At 42.7% G+C, this 15,871-nt stretch overlaps 1 protein-coding gene across 2 annotated transcripts in view; it reads left to right on the top strand.

Moving 5' to 3' along the window:
- The window catches only part of STAC (SH3 and cysteine rich domain), a 151,869-nt gene that overhangs the window by 99,537 nt on the left and 36,461 nt on the right, over positions 1 to 15,871 (top strand). For both annotated transcript variants that reach the window (XM_021677518.1, XM_021677517.1), the window contains one exon: positions 11,599 to 11,677. In XM_021677518.1, the coding sequence (XP_021533193.1) occupies positions 11,599 to 11,677 (79 nt within the window). The remainder of the gene's footprint in view (positions 1 to 11,598; positions 11,678 to 15,871) is intronic.

The following is a 15,871-nucleotide window of genomic DNA, read 5'->3' as shown; positions in this document are numbered from 1 at the left end:
AAGAAGGAAGAACCAAAACATATTGTACTCTTTTTCCTTGCTGACCCTAAAATTGATCTCAATTAGTTCTCTCTTTTACTCAGTTAGCAAACATGAATTAAGTGCCTTGAGTTCACCAGTACTGTAGAGGACACAGAGGAAGGGGAGGACATGACTCCTTACTCTCAGAATTCACAACTTATTTCAGAAGACCAAAGCAGTAGAGCACAAAGCAGATGATGACAGCATTATTTGGCACTTTTTAAGAAATACACTTTTATCTGTCTTGTGCTATTTGTATTAAGAATTGGAACATAACATACATGTTAAGTGTATTATAATAGCTATGGCATAGGAACACGGCAGGATTTCAGAGTAAAGAAGGAAAACGTTTCAGTAGACATTGCCCTCAAAGCAGTGCAGGTATAAGTTGTGACATTTTAAGGTACCTGATCCTGATGATCTCCCTAGGGAGGCCATACATCAAGTTGGCAGTCCCAATGATAATGTTGGTTCTGGCGACATGGGTTGGATGATAACAAGAATATAAGGAAAGTTTCTAGCACAGAGCCTGGCACTCAATAAATGGAAGTTGCTGATATTTAATTTTCATTAAGCATTTAGCCCTTGGCTGGGTTTGAGTTATGACGAAGTGAAACAAGGGTGTAATCCATTAGAAAGGTAAATATGTTCTCTGAGGACATTTCCCAGGCCATTCGTGGGGCCCATTCTTGGGCTCTGTAAGAGGTTGGACTCACTCCAGGGTTCCACCCTGCTGTCCTGCTCAGCCTGTCTCCTCTCATGTGTCCTCCAGTCACTCCTTAAGTCAGGGATGTTCCCAGGGCTCTGCTTTGCCTTGGCCTTCCTGAGCCACCAGTTCTTCATGGTTGTCTCATTCACATTCCTCTGGTCCTACCACCATGTCCAAGCTGATGACTCCTTAGATACTTCTAGTCCTAACCTCCAGACGGGTCCTACAGATATCTCTAAATTGGCATGTCCAAGCTCAAATGATGCGCCACTGGTGATCAGGTCCTCTAACTCAGAACCCAGAAATGTATATCAAAAGTGCCCTTCGTCTCTGTCCCCAGTGCTGGAGGTTTGAATCTCATCATCTCTCACCCAGATTATTTCAAAGGAATGGCTGTGTTCCCCTCTTCCTTTTGAGTCTACTCTTATCAATACCTCCAGATTTATCATCTTTTAAAGAAAGACCTTGTGCAGTTTTCCAAATCGAAACACTGTATTGACTTGCTTATGCCCAAACGACGATGCGTAAACTCCAGCATGGCATGTGAGGCCTGTCACTGCCCTGAAAACCCACCTTTCCTTGAAGATGCCAAGCTCTTTGACTTATTCGTACCTTAGGACATGCTGTTCCCCCAGCTGAAGTTCTTTAAGAACAGCTTGGTTTTGACACAAACCATGAAGAGTTCTCAGACTCCCCCAAGCACGATGAGTTGCTCCTCCCACAGGCCTTCAAAAAATTCCTTTCTTATAAGATAGAGACGATTGCAATGTAATTTTCTGCTTTTGCCTCTCTTTCCTGAACTAGATACTGAGTGACTGTACAGCGGGGCCCTGTTCCCTATTCGTCTCATTATACCAGGCCCTGGCACCTAGTGGGTGCTCAAGAAATGCTTGAAGAGTGAGGAAAAAGTAATGGGGATTCTTAAAGACTGACTTCAGAACCCTCAAAATCGACCTGACCTTTTGATGCTCATGCCCCCAGTTCCATGCATACTTTGTAGCTCTCTGGACCATCATGTTCTGCCCAGTTACTGGGCCTTGCCCCCATCTTGTTTCTACCTCTATAAGGACAACATCTCTCTTCCTGGTCTGGGTTGGGTACCCCTTCCCTGGGCTCCCATAGCAACCAATTCATCAATCATAGTGATTTGCAGATTACTTGGTATTTTTCCCTTTTGCATTTCGCTTTTCTCTCTCTCCTTTAGTTTCCTACCCAACTAGACAAAGCTGTTCAAACACGAGGACTCTTGGTTCCCTTCTTATTTCTGTTGTTTTATACCAGTGATTCTCAAACTTTGGTGGGGATCTGGATCCACGGAAGAGCCTTGTAAAATTAGAAAGATCAAAGCCCTGTCCTACTACAACAAGCCTGGGCCTCTGTGTGCTTGATTAGCCCTCCAGGTGATTCTGATGCCCACCAAAGTTTGAGAACCACTGATCTATAGATCATGTCCTTCACGCCACATACCATGTTACATTTTTCTTTCTTAGGAGCCTGAGGAGGGCCATCACTTCCCCCAGGGCCACATAGAGCTGGCTGTCAGCCTGTAGCCATCACCCCTTACAAATCAAGACTTTCTGCCCAAAAGAAAAACACGAACTGCTCTGGCCACTTGCCCTGCATGCTGAGTGGGCCTTCCTCTTGTCTCTGAGGAGAGCCGGTATTTCCTCAATCTGCTTCCAGTGCCTGCATCTCTCATGCTCGTCTAAGGCAGGCATTCGTGGAAAGGCAAATGGAAAGCCAACCTAGGGAGGCAAGAGCAGAGATGGGGGCTCCCCAGGGATGGCCCTGATGTTCCCACCCCAGCAGCAGATGGCTGCCCCCGCATCCTGAGCTGTGTCAAACTCACAATGTTCTCAGACCCTCCGCAGCAGACAATGACCATGTTAGCCTCCAGAGTTTGTTCTCATGGTAGAAGTAGCAAGAACATCAGAGAGACAATTTAAGGATGTCCAGTTTGCTTTTCTGTCTGAAATGGTTTTGTTTCCAGCCATGTCTGGCCCCTACAGATTGGTTCTCAGGGCAGAAGACGTGGTTTTCTGAATGCCAATAAGGTATCCATTCATCACTGTCCATTTAAACTTCCTGACACTGGTTCTATCAGTAAATATTCTCGGAATTGTGCTCTGTGAAGGCATTGTTCTCAGGGCTGCAGGGAGACAAAGACAAATCAAATTGTACTTAAATATCTGTCACTTCACTCTTTCCCCAGAGTCCCACTTGCTTCAATGAAGAAAACAGAAACAATTGATTGGTACTTTAAAATGATTTTGCTTCCTTCCTGCAGGGTCAAATGGTAATGAACTTCAGCCACTTGCCATTCTTGCAGTTTTGTTATGTCCTAAAGCTAACATTGCCACATAGCAAACTCTGTCCCACGCATTTATTTTCTTTCAGGGCTGTCGGGGCATTGGCCTTTACATTGTGAGGAAGTCACCGCCTGGCTGTTTCTAAATCGTTATGTTTCTTTAATGTGTTTTCAAATATTCTGGAATATAAAAGGCTGAATGACTTTGGGAAGGCCAGCAGAAACCAAATTCAAAAACTTTCTGGAAGTCGGCTGGCTAGTTTGTGAATAATCTTCAGTTTCCTATGATTAAATTAACATAATAATAGCAACCTTTTTTTGCCCATAAATTCTACATTTTATTTTTTTTAATTTTACTTTATTATGTTATGTTAGTCACCATACAATACATCATTTGATGTAGTGATCTACGATTCATTGTTTTCATATAACACCGAGTGCTCCATGCAATATGTGCCCTCCTTAATACCCATCACTGGGCTAATCCATCCCCCCAACCCCCTCCCCTATAAAACCCTCAGATTGTTTCTCAGAGTCCATAGTCTCTCATGGTTCATCTCCCCCTCCTATTCACCCCCTTCATTATTCCCTTCCTTCTCCTAATGTCCTCCATGCTATTCCTTATGTTCCACAAATAAGTGACACCATATAGTTGACTTTTTCTGCTTGACTTATTTCACTTAGCATAAACTCCTCCAGTCCCATCCATGTTGATGTAAAACTTGGGTATTCATCCCTTCTGATGACTGAGTAATATTCCATTGTATATATGGACCACATCTTCTTTTTTTTTTTTTTAAAGATTTTATTTATTTATTTATTTATTTGAGAGAGAGAGAATGAGAGACAGAGAGCATGAGAAGGAGGAAGGTCAGAGGGAGAAGGACCACATCTTCTTTATCCATTCATCTGTTGAAGGGCATCTCGGCTCTTTCCACAGTTTGGCTATTGCGGACATTGCTGCTATGAACACTGGGGTGCATATGGCCCTTCTTTTCACTACATCTGTGTCTTTGGGGTAAATACCCAGTAGTGTAATTGCTGGGTCATAGGGTAGCTCTATTTTTAATTTTTTGAGGCACCTCCACACTGTTTTCCAAAGTGCCTGTACCAACTTGCATTCCCACCAACAGTGTAAGAGGGTTCCCCTTTGTCCACAACCTCTCCAACATTTGTTGTTTCTTGCCTTGTCCATTTTTGCCATTCTAACTGGTGTAAGGTGGTATCTCAATGTGGTTTTGATTTGAATTTCCCTGATGGCTAATGATGTTGAACATTTTTTCATGTGTCTGTTAGCCATTTATATGTCTTCTTTGGACAAGTGTCTGTTCATGTCTTCTGCCCATTTTTTGACTTGATTATTTGTTTTCTGGGTGTTGAGTTTGAGAAGTTCTTTATAGATCTTGGATACCAGCCCTTTATCTGTAGTGTCATTTGCAAATATCTTCTCCCATTCTGTGGGTTGCCTCTTTGTTTTGTTGACTGTTTCCTTTGCTGTGTAGAAGCTTTTTATCTTGATGAAGTCCCAAAAGTTCGTTTTTGCTTTTGTTTCACTAGCTTTTGGAGAAGTATCTTGAAAGAAGTTGCTGTGGCTGATGTCCAAGAGGTTACTGCCAGTGTTCTCCTCTAAGATTTTGATGGATTCCTGTATTGAGGTCTTTCATCCATTTGGAGTTTATCTTTGTGAATGGTGTTAGAGAATGGTCGAGTTTCATTCGTCTGCATGTGGCTGTCTAATTTTCCCAGCAACATTTATTGAAGAAACTGTCTTTTTTCCATTGCATATTTTTTCCTGCTTTGTCAAAGATTATTTGACCATAGAGTTGAGGGTCCATATCTGGGCACTCTATTCTGTTCCATTGGTCTATATGTCTGTTTTTGTGCCAGTACCATGCTGTCTTGGTGATCACTGCTTTGTAATATAGCTTGAAATTGGGCAATATGATGCCCCCAGCTTTGTTTTTCTTTTTCAACATCTCCTTGGCGATTTGGGGTCTTTTCTAATTCCATACAAATTTTAGGATTGTTTGTTCCAGCACTTTGAAAAATGTCATTGGAATTTTGATAGGGATGGCATTGAAAGTATAGATTGCTCTGGGTAGCATAGACATTTTAACAATGTTTATTCTTCTGATCCATGAGCATGGAATGTTTTTCCATCTTTTTGTGTCTTCTTCAATTTCTTTCATGAGTGTTCTGTATTTCCTAGAGTATAGATCCTTTACCTCTTTGGTTAGGTTTATTCCGAGGTATCTTATGGTTTTTGGTGCTATAATAAATGGAATCGTTTCTCTAATTTCTCTTTCTACAGTTGCATTGTTAGTGAATAAGAAAGCAACTGATCTCTCTGCATTGATTTTGTATCCTGCCACATTACTGAATTGCTGTATGAGTTCTAGTAATTTGGGGGTGGAGTCTTTGGGCTTTCCACATAAAGTATCATGTCATCTGTGAAAACAAAGAGTTTGACTTCTTCTTTGCCAATTTGAATAACTTTTATTTCTTTTTGTTGTCTGATTGCTGTTCCTAGGACTTCTGGTACTATGTTGAACAATAGTGGCAAGAGTGGGCATCCTTGACATCTTCCTGATCTTAAGGGAAATGTTCTCAGCTTTTCCCCATTGAGGATGATATTTGCTGTGGGTTTTTCACAGATGGATTTTATGAACTTGAGGAATGTTCCCTCTATCCCTATATTCTGAAGAGTTTTAATCAGGAAAGGCTGCTGTATTTTGTCAAATGCTTTTTCTGCATCAATTGAGAGGACCATATGGTTCTTCTCTCTCCTCTTATTAATGTGTTCTATCATATTAATTGATTTGTGAATGTTGAACCACACTTGCATCCTGGGGATAAAGCCCACTTGGTCGTGGAGGATGAACCTTTTAATGTATTGTTGGATCCTGTTAGCTAGGATTTTGTTGAGGATTTTGGAATCCATATTCATCAGGGATATTGGTCTGAAATTCTCCTTTTTGATGGGGTCTTTGCCTGGTTTGGGGATTAAGGTAATGCTGGTCTCATAGAATGAGTCTGGAAGCTTTCCTTCTGTTTCTATTTTTTGAAAGAGCTTCAGGAGAATAGGTATTATTTCTTCTTTGAATGTTTGGTAGAATTCCCCAGAGAATCCATCAGGCCCTGGACTCTTGTTTTTTGGGAGGTTTTTGATCACTGCTTCAATCTCGTTACTGGTTATTGGCCTATTCAGGTTGTCAATTTCTTCCTGTTTCAGTCTTGGCAGCTTATAGGTTTCCCGGAAGGCATCCATTTCATCCAGGTTGCTCAGTTTATTGGCATATAGTTGTTAATAGTAATTTCTAATAATTGTTTCTATTTCCCTGGTGTTAGTCGTGATCTCTCCCCTTTCATTCATAATTTTATTAATTTGGGTCCTTTCTCTTTTCTTTTGAATTAAGTCTGGCCAGTGGTTTATCTATCTTATTAATTCTTTCTAAGAACTAGCTTCTAGTTTCATTGATCTGATCTGCTGTGTTTCTGGTTTCTAATTCATTGATCTCTGCTCTAATCTTAATTATTTCTCTTCTAATGCATGGCATAGGCATCGTTTGTTGTTTTTCTCTAGATCTTTAAGGTGTAGAGTTAGTTGGTGAATTCGGGATTTTTCTATTTTTTTGAGTGAGGCTTGGATGGCTATGTATTTCCCCCTTGGACCACCTTTGCAGTATCCCATAGGTTTTGGACCGATGTGTTCTCATTCTCATTGGTTTCCATGAATTGTTTAAGTTCTTCTTTGATTTCCTGGTTGACCCAAACATTCTTGAGCAGAGTGGTTTTTAGCTTCCAAGTGTTTGAATTTCTTCCAAATTTTTTCTTGTGATTGAGTTCCAGTTTTAGAGCATTATGGTCTGAGAATATGCAGGGAATAATCTCAGTCTTTTGGTATCAGTTGAGACCTGATTTGTGACCCACTATGTGGTCTATTCTGGAGAAAGTTCCATGTGCGCTCAAGAAGAATAAGTATTCTGTTGTTTTAGGATGGAATGTTCTGTGTATATCTATGAGGTCCATCTGGTCCAGTGTGTCATTCAAAGCTCTTGTTTCTTTGTTAATTTTCTGCTTAGATGATCTGTCTATTGCTGAGAGTGGAGTACTGAGGTCTCCTACAATTAACGTATTGTTATCAATATGATTCTTTATTTTGGTTAACAGTTGGCTTATGTAGATGGCTGTTCCCATGTTAGGGGTGTAGATATTTACAGTTGTTAGATCTTCTTGTTAAAGAGACCCTTTAAGAATGATATAGTGTCCTTCTGTGTCTCTAACTACAATCTTTAGTTTAAAATCGAATTTGTCTGATATAAGAATTGCTACCCCAGCTTTGTTTTGAGGTACGTTGGCATGGAAGATGGATCTCCATCCTTTCACTTTCAGTCTGGATGTATCTTTAGGTTCAAAATGAGTCTCTTGTAGACAGCATATGGATGGGTCCTGTCTTTTTATCCTATCTGCAACCTTGTGCCTTTTTATGGGAGTATTTAGGCCGTTCATGTTGAGAGTGATTATTGAAAGATATTAATTTATTGTCATCATGTTGCCTGTGAAGACCTTGTTTTTATAGATTGTCCCTGTAAATTTCTGTTGTATATCACTCTTGGGGTCTTTCTCCTTTTATAAAACCCCCTTTAATATTTCTTTCAGGGCCTGCTTAGTGGTCACATATTCTTTCAGTTTCTGCCAGTCTTGGAAGCTCTGCATCTCTCTATCCATTCTAAATGACAGCCTTGCGGGATAAATTATTCTTGGCTGCATGTTCTTCTTGTTTAGTACCCTGAATATGTCTTGCTGGGCCTTTCTGGCTTGCCAGGTCTCTATGGATAGGTCTAATGTTATTCTGATGTTCCTCTCTCTGTAGGTAAGGAATCTCTTCCCCCAACTGCCCTTAAGATGATTTCCTTGGTTCTAAGAGTTATACTGTGAGTTTTACTATTACATGCCAGGGTGTTGGCCTGTTTTCCTTGATCTTGGGAGGAGTCCTCTCTGCCTCTAGGATGCGAATGTTTGTTTCATTCCCCAGATTAGGGAAGTTCTCAGCTACGATTTGCTCAAATATATCTTCTAGTCCTCTCTCTCTCTCTCCACCCCCTCAGGGATTCCAATAATTCTGACATTGGAACGTTTCATGGTGTTACTTATTTCTCTGATTCTATTTTCATGGATTCTGAGTTGTTTTTCCCTGGCCTCCTCTTTTCCCTTTTTATCTATTAATTGGTCTTCTAGGTCACTAATTCGTTCTTCTGCCTCGTTTACCCTAGCTGTTAGATTATCTAGATTAGATTGGAGCTCACTGATAACATTTTTAAGTTCTGCCAATTCAGCTTTCATTTCTGCCTTTAGAGATTCTATGTTGCCATTTATCGATTTCTCCATTCTAGCTATTGTCTTCACAATTGCTAGCCTGAATTCCATCTCCGACATCTTGGTTATATCTGAATCCATTTGTAAATCTGTGACATAAGTCATAATCTTTGAGTCTTTCCTATTTTGGAAATAGGAATGACAACTCCTAGTCATTCTGTTGAGGGGTGGTTGAGGGAATGTATAGAGTCCAAATTATTGACCACAACCCAAGCAAGATGCACCCGTTTTCTAGGGACCTTAGGGTTGCTGGCCTCTTGTTTCCCAGGCTGTCTTCTGGGGTAGGGGCCTGCTGCACTGTTACTCAGGCAACCCTGTTTGGGCAGAGTTGCCCTGCCCCCTGTGGTGGGGGATGGGCTCAGTGGAAACCAGTTTTGGGGGGCTTTTGTTCTCTGGCAGCTTTCCACATCTCTTCTGAGGGTCAGAGCAGAAGAGACCATTTCCAACCCTCTGCCTCAGAGCAGAGAGATCACAGTCTGTTCTTCAGTGAGCTCTCCAGGCCACATTATCTCCATTTCTGTCTGTGCTGCTATAAACGGCGGCATCCTGGGTTGTGTGCCCCTCAGCTGCACTCCCAGTCCTCGCCTCCAGGTTGGGGCTCATCTCTGCCCTTTGTGCTTCTAAAACCGCCAGCCACCCCCAGTTCCCACATGTGGCCCCGCTGCCCTAAAGTCCTTTCCCCGCCGCTACCAGTCTGCGAGTCTATGCCTGGTCCCCAGCACTGGAGGCTATTGCTCACTGGCGGTGTTTGATCCCCACGGCCAGGCTCCCTCCCGCTGCTGTTTATCCTCCAATATCTGCCCGGGGAATCACGGCTCCCTGCTTCATACCTCAAGACCAACTGCCTGTGAGATTATGTTTGTAGAGATCCAGATCTGTCTTCTTACATCTCAGGCTGATTTCGTGGGTGTTCAGAGTGGTCTGGTAGATACCCAGCTCAATTCCGGGGACCAGTTGGAATAGAGTTCCCTACTCGTCTGCCATCTTTTCCCCAAAAATATAAATTCTACATTTTAGATAAAACAGACAAATTACCCAAAAATCACAAACTATCAAAAATCACTCAAGAAGAAACAGATAACTTGGATAGCCCTATATTTGTTAAAGAATTTAATTTGTAGTTAAAAACTCTCCCACAGGGGCACCTGAGTGGCTCAGTTGGTTAAGTGTCTGCCTTCGGCTCAAGTCATGATCCCAGGGTCCTAATAATAGCAACTTTTATTCAGAAATAGTGAGCTTCAAAGAAGCAGGGTATAAGTGACTTAGAGATCCTGTGACATTTTTTTTTCTACTTTCTGATGTGTCATGAACATAAGAATGGCTGGGGAAAAGCTTAAAGCCAGATTATAACAAAAATCAGCCTCTAGAGGGTGGTGCTAAAGTGCTCTAGGGCTGACTGAGAGGGCTGGGAAGGCAAACTTGCTCCCCTGAAATAAGTTGTAAACAAATTGTTTTCAAAATGCGACCATCTTCTGAGGCCCCCTAAATTCCTCTTCCAAAGAGGTGGGAGCCATGCACATGAAAGCCGGGTCATCTGGTCCTTTGATAGAGGCAATCAGTGGAGTGCTGATAAATGTTTAACCACCAGCTGGAGCCAGACCCTGATCTGCAGCATTTGCCAATTTCCATGGTGTAAATATTCCCACCCAGGCCTGTTTCACGCTCCCAATGTGATGGCCCTGAAGACTCATTTGAGTCTCTCCAGCACACCCCCGGATGAAGCTCAAGTGCACGAGCTCTGGAGACAACACTAGGGGTTCATACTCCAGCTCTGGCAGTTAGTAGCTGTGGGACCTCAAGAAGGGTTACTGATTCCTCCTTGGGCTCCACATTCCTATCTTAAAAGTAGGTCACAAGATTACTGTGAGGAATAAATGGAGGGCGCCTGGGTGGCTCAGTTGGTTAAGCGACTGCCTTCAGCTCAGGTCATGATCCTGGAGTCCCTGGATCGAGTCCCGCATTGGGCTTCCTGCTCGGCAGGGAGTCTGCTTCGTCCTCTGACCCTATCCCCTCTCAGGTGTTCTCTCTTTCTCATTCTCTCTCTCAAATAAAAAAAAAAAAAAGAATAAATGGATACATCAATTTTACATAAAACAGCACATGATAAACGATCAGTAACCATTAGCCATTTAGAGTGATGTTGTTGTTATTTCTGTAACCAAAGCGGAAGAATGGCTATGGCTTCTCATATTAAAAGAAAAGAAAAGGCAGAGTAAGTATTACATAAATAATTTTGCAGCAAGGGAAACAGCATTTAACTCATACCTAGGTAATGCATCTCTCAATTGTTCCCTATAACTAATACAAATCTTCCTCAACTTATAATGGGGTTACATCCTGATAAACTCATCATAAGTTGAAAATATCCTATGTCCAAAACGCATTCACTACAGCTAACCTCCCAAACATCATAGCTTAGCCTGGCCTAACTTAAACGTGCTCAGAACAACTGCATTCACCTACACTTGGGCACAGTCATCTAGCAAAAAGCCTATTTGATAATAAAGTGTTGATTCTCTCATGTAATTGATTGAAACTGTGCTGAAAGTGACAAACAATGGCTGTGTGGGTGCAGAAGGGTTGTCAGTGTACTGTTTGCTGTTTGTCCGCCCTCATGATCGGGTGGCTGACCCGGAGCCCTGGGTGCTGCTCGGCATCCCCAAAGAGGATCGTCCCGCATAACTCCAGCCCGGGAAAAGATCTGAATTCAAAATTCAGTGTACAGTTTCTACTGGATGCGTACAGTAAGGTCAAAAAAATCATAAGTTGAACCATCGTGGGGACTGTATATATAAAATTCACCTATAAAAGAGCTCTAGTGTTAGTGAGAATTTGACATGACAGGGTATGGGCAGGAATTCTGATTTCTCTCTATTGTGTCTTCCTGGGAAGAAGCCTGACTATGATCTGTGCATCTAGACATTCATTCAACACTCACTGAGTGCCTATCATGTGCCCCCTGCCCCCCGAGCCTACAGACACACCGGAAGGGAGCTACAGCACCCACGAGGGAACACACAGCCTCTCTGAAGTTAGCCAGACAGACAAGAGATCAGTGATTGGATTCCTCAGACAGTGTCAGGCAAATTCTACCTTGATTCCTCTACAGACGTCGAATTTCTCTGCTCAGTTGGCCCACTGAAAGGATTTTGCTCATTCCGTGTTGTTCCCTCTTTTCTCTAAGACTTCAGATCTCGTGGAGGTTCCTGAAGAACCTGACGGGCCAGGAGGTGGCTATGACCCACGGAAACGCAGCAACAGTGGTGAGTGAGCGAGCGGGGGCGGGGGAAAGGCATACCCCCAGCAGGGATGTGAAGGGCACTGCTCATCCTGGGCCGTGGCCAGGGAAACTTGACTTCCAGTTCTCTTCTTTCTCTGCTAGCTCTGGAATTCAGTCTGAGCAGGTGTTCAGTATTCTGGAGGGAAACTAGGCATAATTCCTAGTGGATCTCCGTGATTTGACTGCAACTTTCCCTGAGTTCTCATCCCTTATGGACTTAGCTACATTGGGGTCTAGGAGTCACTTCTGGACCTTTTTGTTAATACATCATATCCCCCACTGACCTACATTAGATTAGCAAACCATTCTGGAAAGAAACCACTCCCTTGCTACAGCTGAAGTACCCCAGACCAGGTGGGTGGTGAGGTTGCCAGGTGAGTACCGGCCTCACACGTGGCTCTTCCCCAGCACAGATAACTAAGACTCAAAAACTGATCTGTATGATCTAGCCAAATATTCTATATAGATGTTATTTCATTTTCTCATGGCTTAGGCCCTTGTTAACAATCATTTCTAGAATTTTTATTGAATGCTAACTACATACTGTTGCTTGCTAACGTTAAGAAAGAACAACCTCTTACACCAGAGTTTAAAGAAACAACCAGCCCCTTATGGAGGAATCTTGCCGAGCCTCTCTGATGTCAGCAACTACTTAATCTCCACTCATTTATGCAAAAGGTATTTATGAAGTATTTACTATGACCGGCAAAAGTACCTGAGTCACCAGGCTCTCCTCAGGTCTCTCATAACCTAGCCAAGTTGCAGGTTCTGATTTGCATTGTTAACCTGGGCTGAATGCGTTCTCCTGGTGGAAATTATCCCTGCATGGGAAGCATGGGGATGTGCGGCCTTGGGTAGATTTTTCACTTGGCTAGTCGCCTCTGCCCTTTCCAGACTGGAAGCAGAAGGTCTGCATTCAGTACCCCAAAGCTGCTTTCTCAGCAACTGTCTTATAAAGTATCTCTTCCATTTCCTTAGCTCTAGGAGTTCATTTAAGTCTCTTCTCTAGTTAGGACGGTGTCTCTGTGATTCCCACATGAGAATCCTCTGTGATTCTCCTTCCTAAATAAGCATCAATGTTCACCATGGCCCCCTTGCCAAGCCCACTCACATCTGCTAGAGTGCACTGCTAAGCTAAGGATTCTTTGGCATCACATAGAGAAAACTGCACTTTCAGATCAATGTAAACATTCACTGAGCACTTAGCAGTGTCATTAGAGAGACAAATTAGAGTGCCGGCCACCAGGGGAACCTCACAGCGGGGCAGTAATGCTACAGGGCCACCCAGCCCAAGTCTGTCTAACACCGCAGATACGGCAACTGAATTTGGCCAGAATTCTTCAGCATCTGAGCACGAACTCACCAGACACAGGTATAATACAAGCCAGATCTTCAAGACACTTCAAGTCTGGTCACCTGCTCTGTCCTCTGAGTCTGACTTCTGCCTGCATCCTTCCCTGACACGTCTCACCAAATTGCTCATCACTAACTGCATGGACATATTTGGTCCTCAGCCCCTCCTTGCTCTGGAGGCTGACCACTGGACTTCACTCAGTGGTCACGTGGCCTCAAAGCAATGACCTGGTCTCTCTGCATCAATCTCCTCATCTCTGAAATGAAGATAATGATAGTACAGAATCCATAAGGTGCTGTGATCATTAAATGAAATAATGAATGTAAATACTATACATACATTGATGAATCTGAAACTTCAGGCCCCTCTGCTGCCTCCAGATGCCTATCGCCCACTGGACACGGCCATCTGAATGCGGAGCAGGCATCGTGACATTAACACACCCAAACTGGACTCTTGATTCACTCACCTACCCACCCACCCCAACCGGCTCTTCCCCGTTTGTCCCTGCTCAGTAAATAGGAACTCCGTTCTGCTAGTCAATCTTACTCCAGGTCAGAACTTTTGGCATCAGACTTTACTCCACCCTTCTTCTCACGTCTTGTAGCCAATCTGTTAGTAAATCTTACTTTCTAGTCTTCAAAATCATTCCCGGCATGTGCCTACTGCTTACCTCTCTGCCTCAGGCATCCCAGCCAGCAATATTGGTGCTCTTGCTCACCTCTTCCTAAGTAGTTAAGGTCTCTGTTTGCCCTGGAGATTTCTTTACTCAGAAAGTGGTCTTTGATAAGTCTTTATGTGAAGGAGTTATATTTGAGAATCATCAAAGTGAAGCATGTTTGCTTGTAATAAACTCATCATGAGGTCATCAAGTGTCAAAGGCGCAACCTAGAGCCTCTCCACTCTCAAGTGTGGCCCATGGACCAGCAGCCTGGACATCACTAGAGAGGCTGATAGAAATGCAGAACCTCAGGCCTTTCCAGAGCTGTAGAATGATAATTTGAATATTAATCTTATTAAAGTTCAAGAAGCAGGATGAGAAGTCGTCTAGTCCAACTCCCTCCCCTCCAATACACACAACACCCATACATACACACACAAACACATACTGTGTGGATAAGGAAACTGAGGCAAGATGTAATACACTCAAAGACACAAAGTTGAATATTTGCCATTTCTTTTATGTTAAGAGGCATTTTTAGAGCCTCATTCAAAGAAATCTGTTGAAAGAACTTAGCAAGCAATAAACCTCTGTAAAGCTTTGGGGATCTATTAGCTATTCCTTTGATCAGCAATAGCTTTCTTTACAATGCACCCTTGGAAGCTGGAGGGATTAATTATGCAGCAGTTTGCTTCAAAACATGTTCTTGTGATTGGATTTAATCCCCTGTTCATGCAGTTTGGGAAACAACGCAGAGAAAACACCCTGCTTGTGTGTCCAGGCTCCCACTGGTCTCCCCACAGTCATGGCATGGAGGGTGCTGGCTTTTCAGAAGCAGCACTTGGCTTCCGGTCACAAGCTGTTCTGCATGACACGTTTCGTTTATGTTCTAAAAATTACACAGTGCATACAGGTGTTGTTTCTGCCAGCCAAGTGTCATGTCAAAATCCTTGAGGAGGATTTCCAAAGGCACCTTGGAAGAGGTTACAGTTCATACTCCTTTCTTTTTTACCAAGCATGCAGTCTCTGTTTTCTCTCTCATGAAAGATGTTGGGCAGGTCTGACTGTTTCTGGTTGTTGTTTTCAACACTATTTGTGGATGCATCAGAAATACAGAGGGGAGAGTTGCTGTCTTCACCTTTGGCCAGAAACTCCACTTGAAGCAATGTGATGAGCAAAGGGAGAAGTAAAATCTAGGCTGCCTATTTCAGCTCAAAATGCCAAATAATGACGTTATTGGCTGCCTTCAATAATTGCATTTCAGTGTGACTTCTATGCGATTATAAATTTCCTGGAAGAGAAGCAGAGGGAAGAGAACATAAGTAAGACAAATACCTAGAAATATTCTTCAAAAAGAACTGGGTTAATCACATCCACTGGAGGATATTACAAAGCCCAATGATACCTTACTTTTCACTGAAGCAAAGAAATTTTGCCCAGAAAGGAAAAAAGCAAGATCGGATTTGGAAAATTTATCCTTGCCTTTAACATGCACTGATTTTATATCTCACATTTTGATTTGTCACCCAGAAAGGAAGCAAATATTTTAATGCCTTCTTTGACAGATACCCTAGTATCTAGATGTCTCATATCTAGAGCAGGTAAAGGTCTTTTTAAAAGCATAGAGGACTCTCTTTCCAGCTATGTGGAGGGCTGGATGTTTAGAGAAATATTTTTCTACTTTAGCACACCTAAAATTGCTGGGAAAAAGAATTAAAAAGAAAGTTCCAGTTAATGCGTGCCTGAGCTGGCAGCAACATAAGGCAATTCCTTAGAGTCTAGAAATGACAATAAAGCATGAATCCAGAGACATAAGCAGGTGAAGGCTGTTGTTTATTCTGCACATCCCTGGGGCCTCAGATTGGGGAAGAATAAGCTCCTTATATGGTCAATAGGAAACAAGACCTGGTGAGCAGGCAGAGTAATAGGTTCGATGAGAGGCCCTTTGGGAAAATGCTGATACCCCAAAAGGCACCCTTAGTAGCAGTAGGAAAAAAAGAATGCCCTGCAGGGGAATTTAGTAAAGAAAAATGCTATATTGGCCTTAACTCAAGTGGGGAAGAAAAGAAAGAAATGGAATAAGAGCAGGAAGGAAGAAAAAGAGAAAACAAAGGAGGAAAGAAACTCTTAATTTGGTTTAGGGCCTGAATTCATACTACCTC

Source organism: Neomonachus schauinslandi, chromosome 1, assembly GCF_002201575.2.
Source record: "Neomonachus schauinslandi chromosome 1, ASM220157v2, whole genome shotgun sequence".
In the NCBI taxonomy this organism is placed as follows: Eukaryota; Metazoa; Chordata; class Mammalia; order Carnivora; family Phocidae; genus Neomonachus; species Neomonachus schauinslandi.
This window is presented reverse-complemented; position numbering and strand designations above follow the sequence as displayed.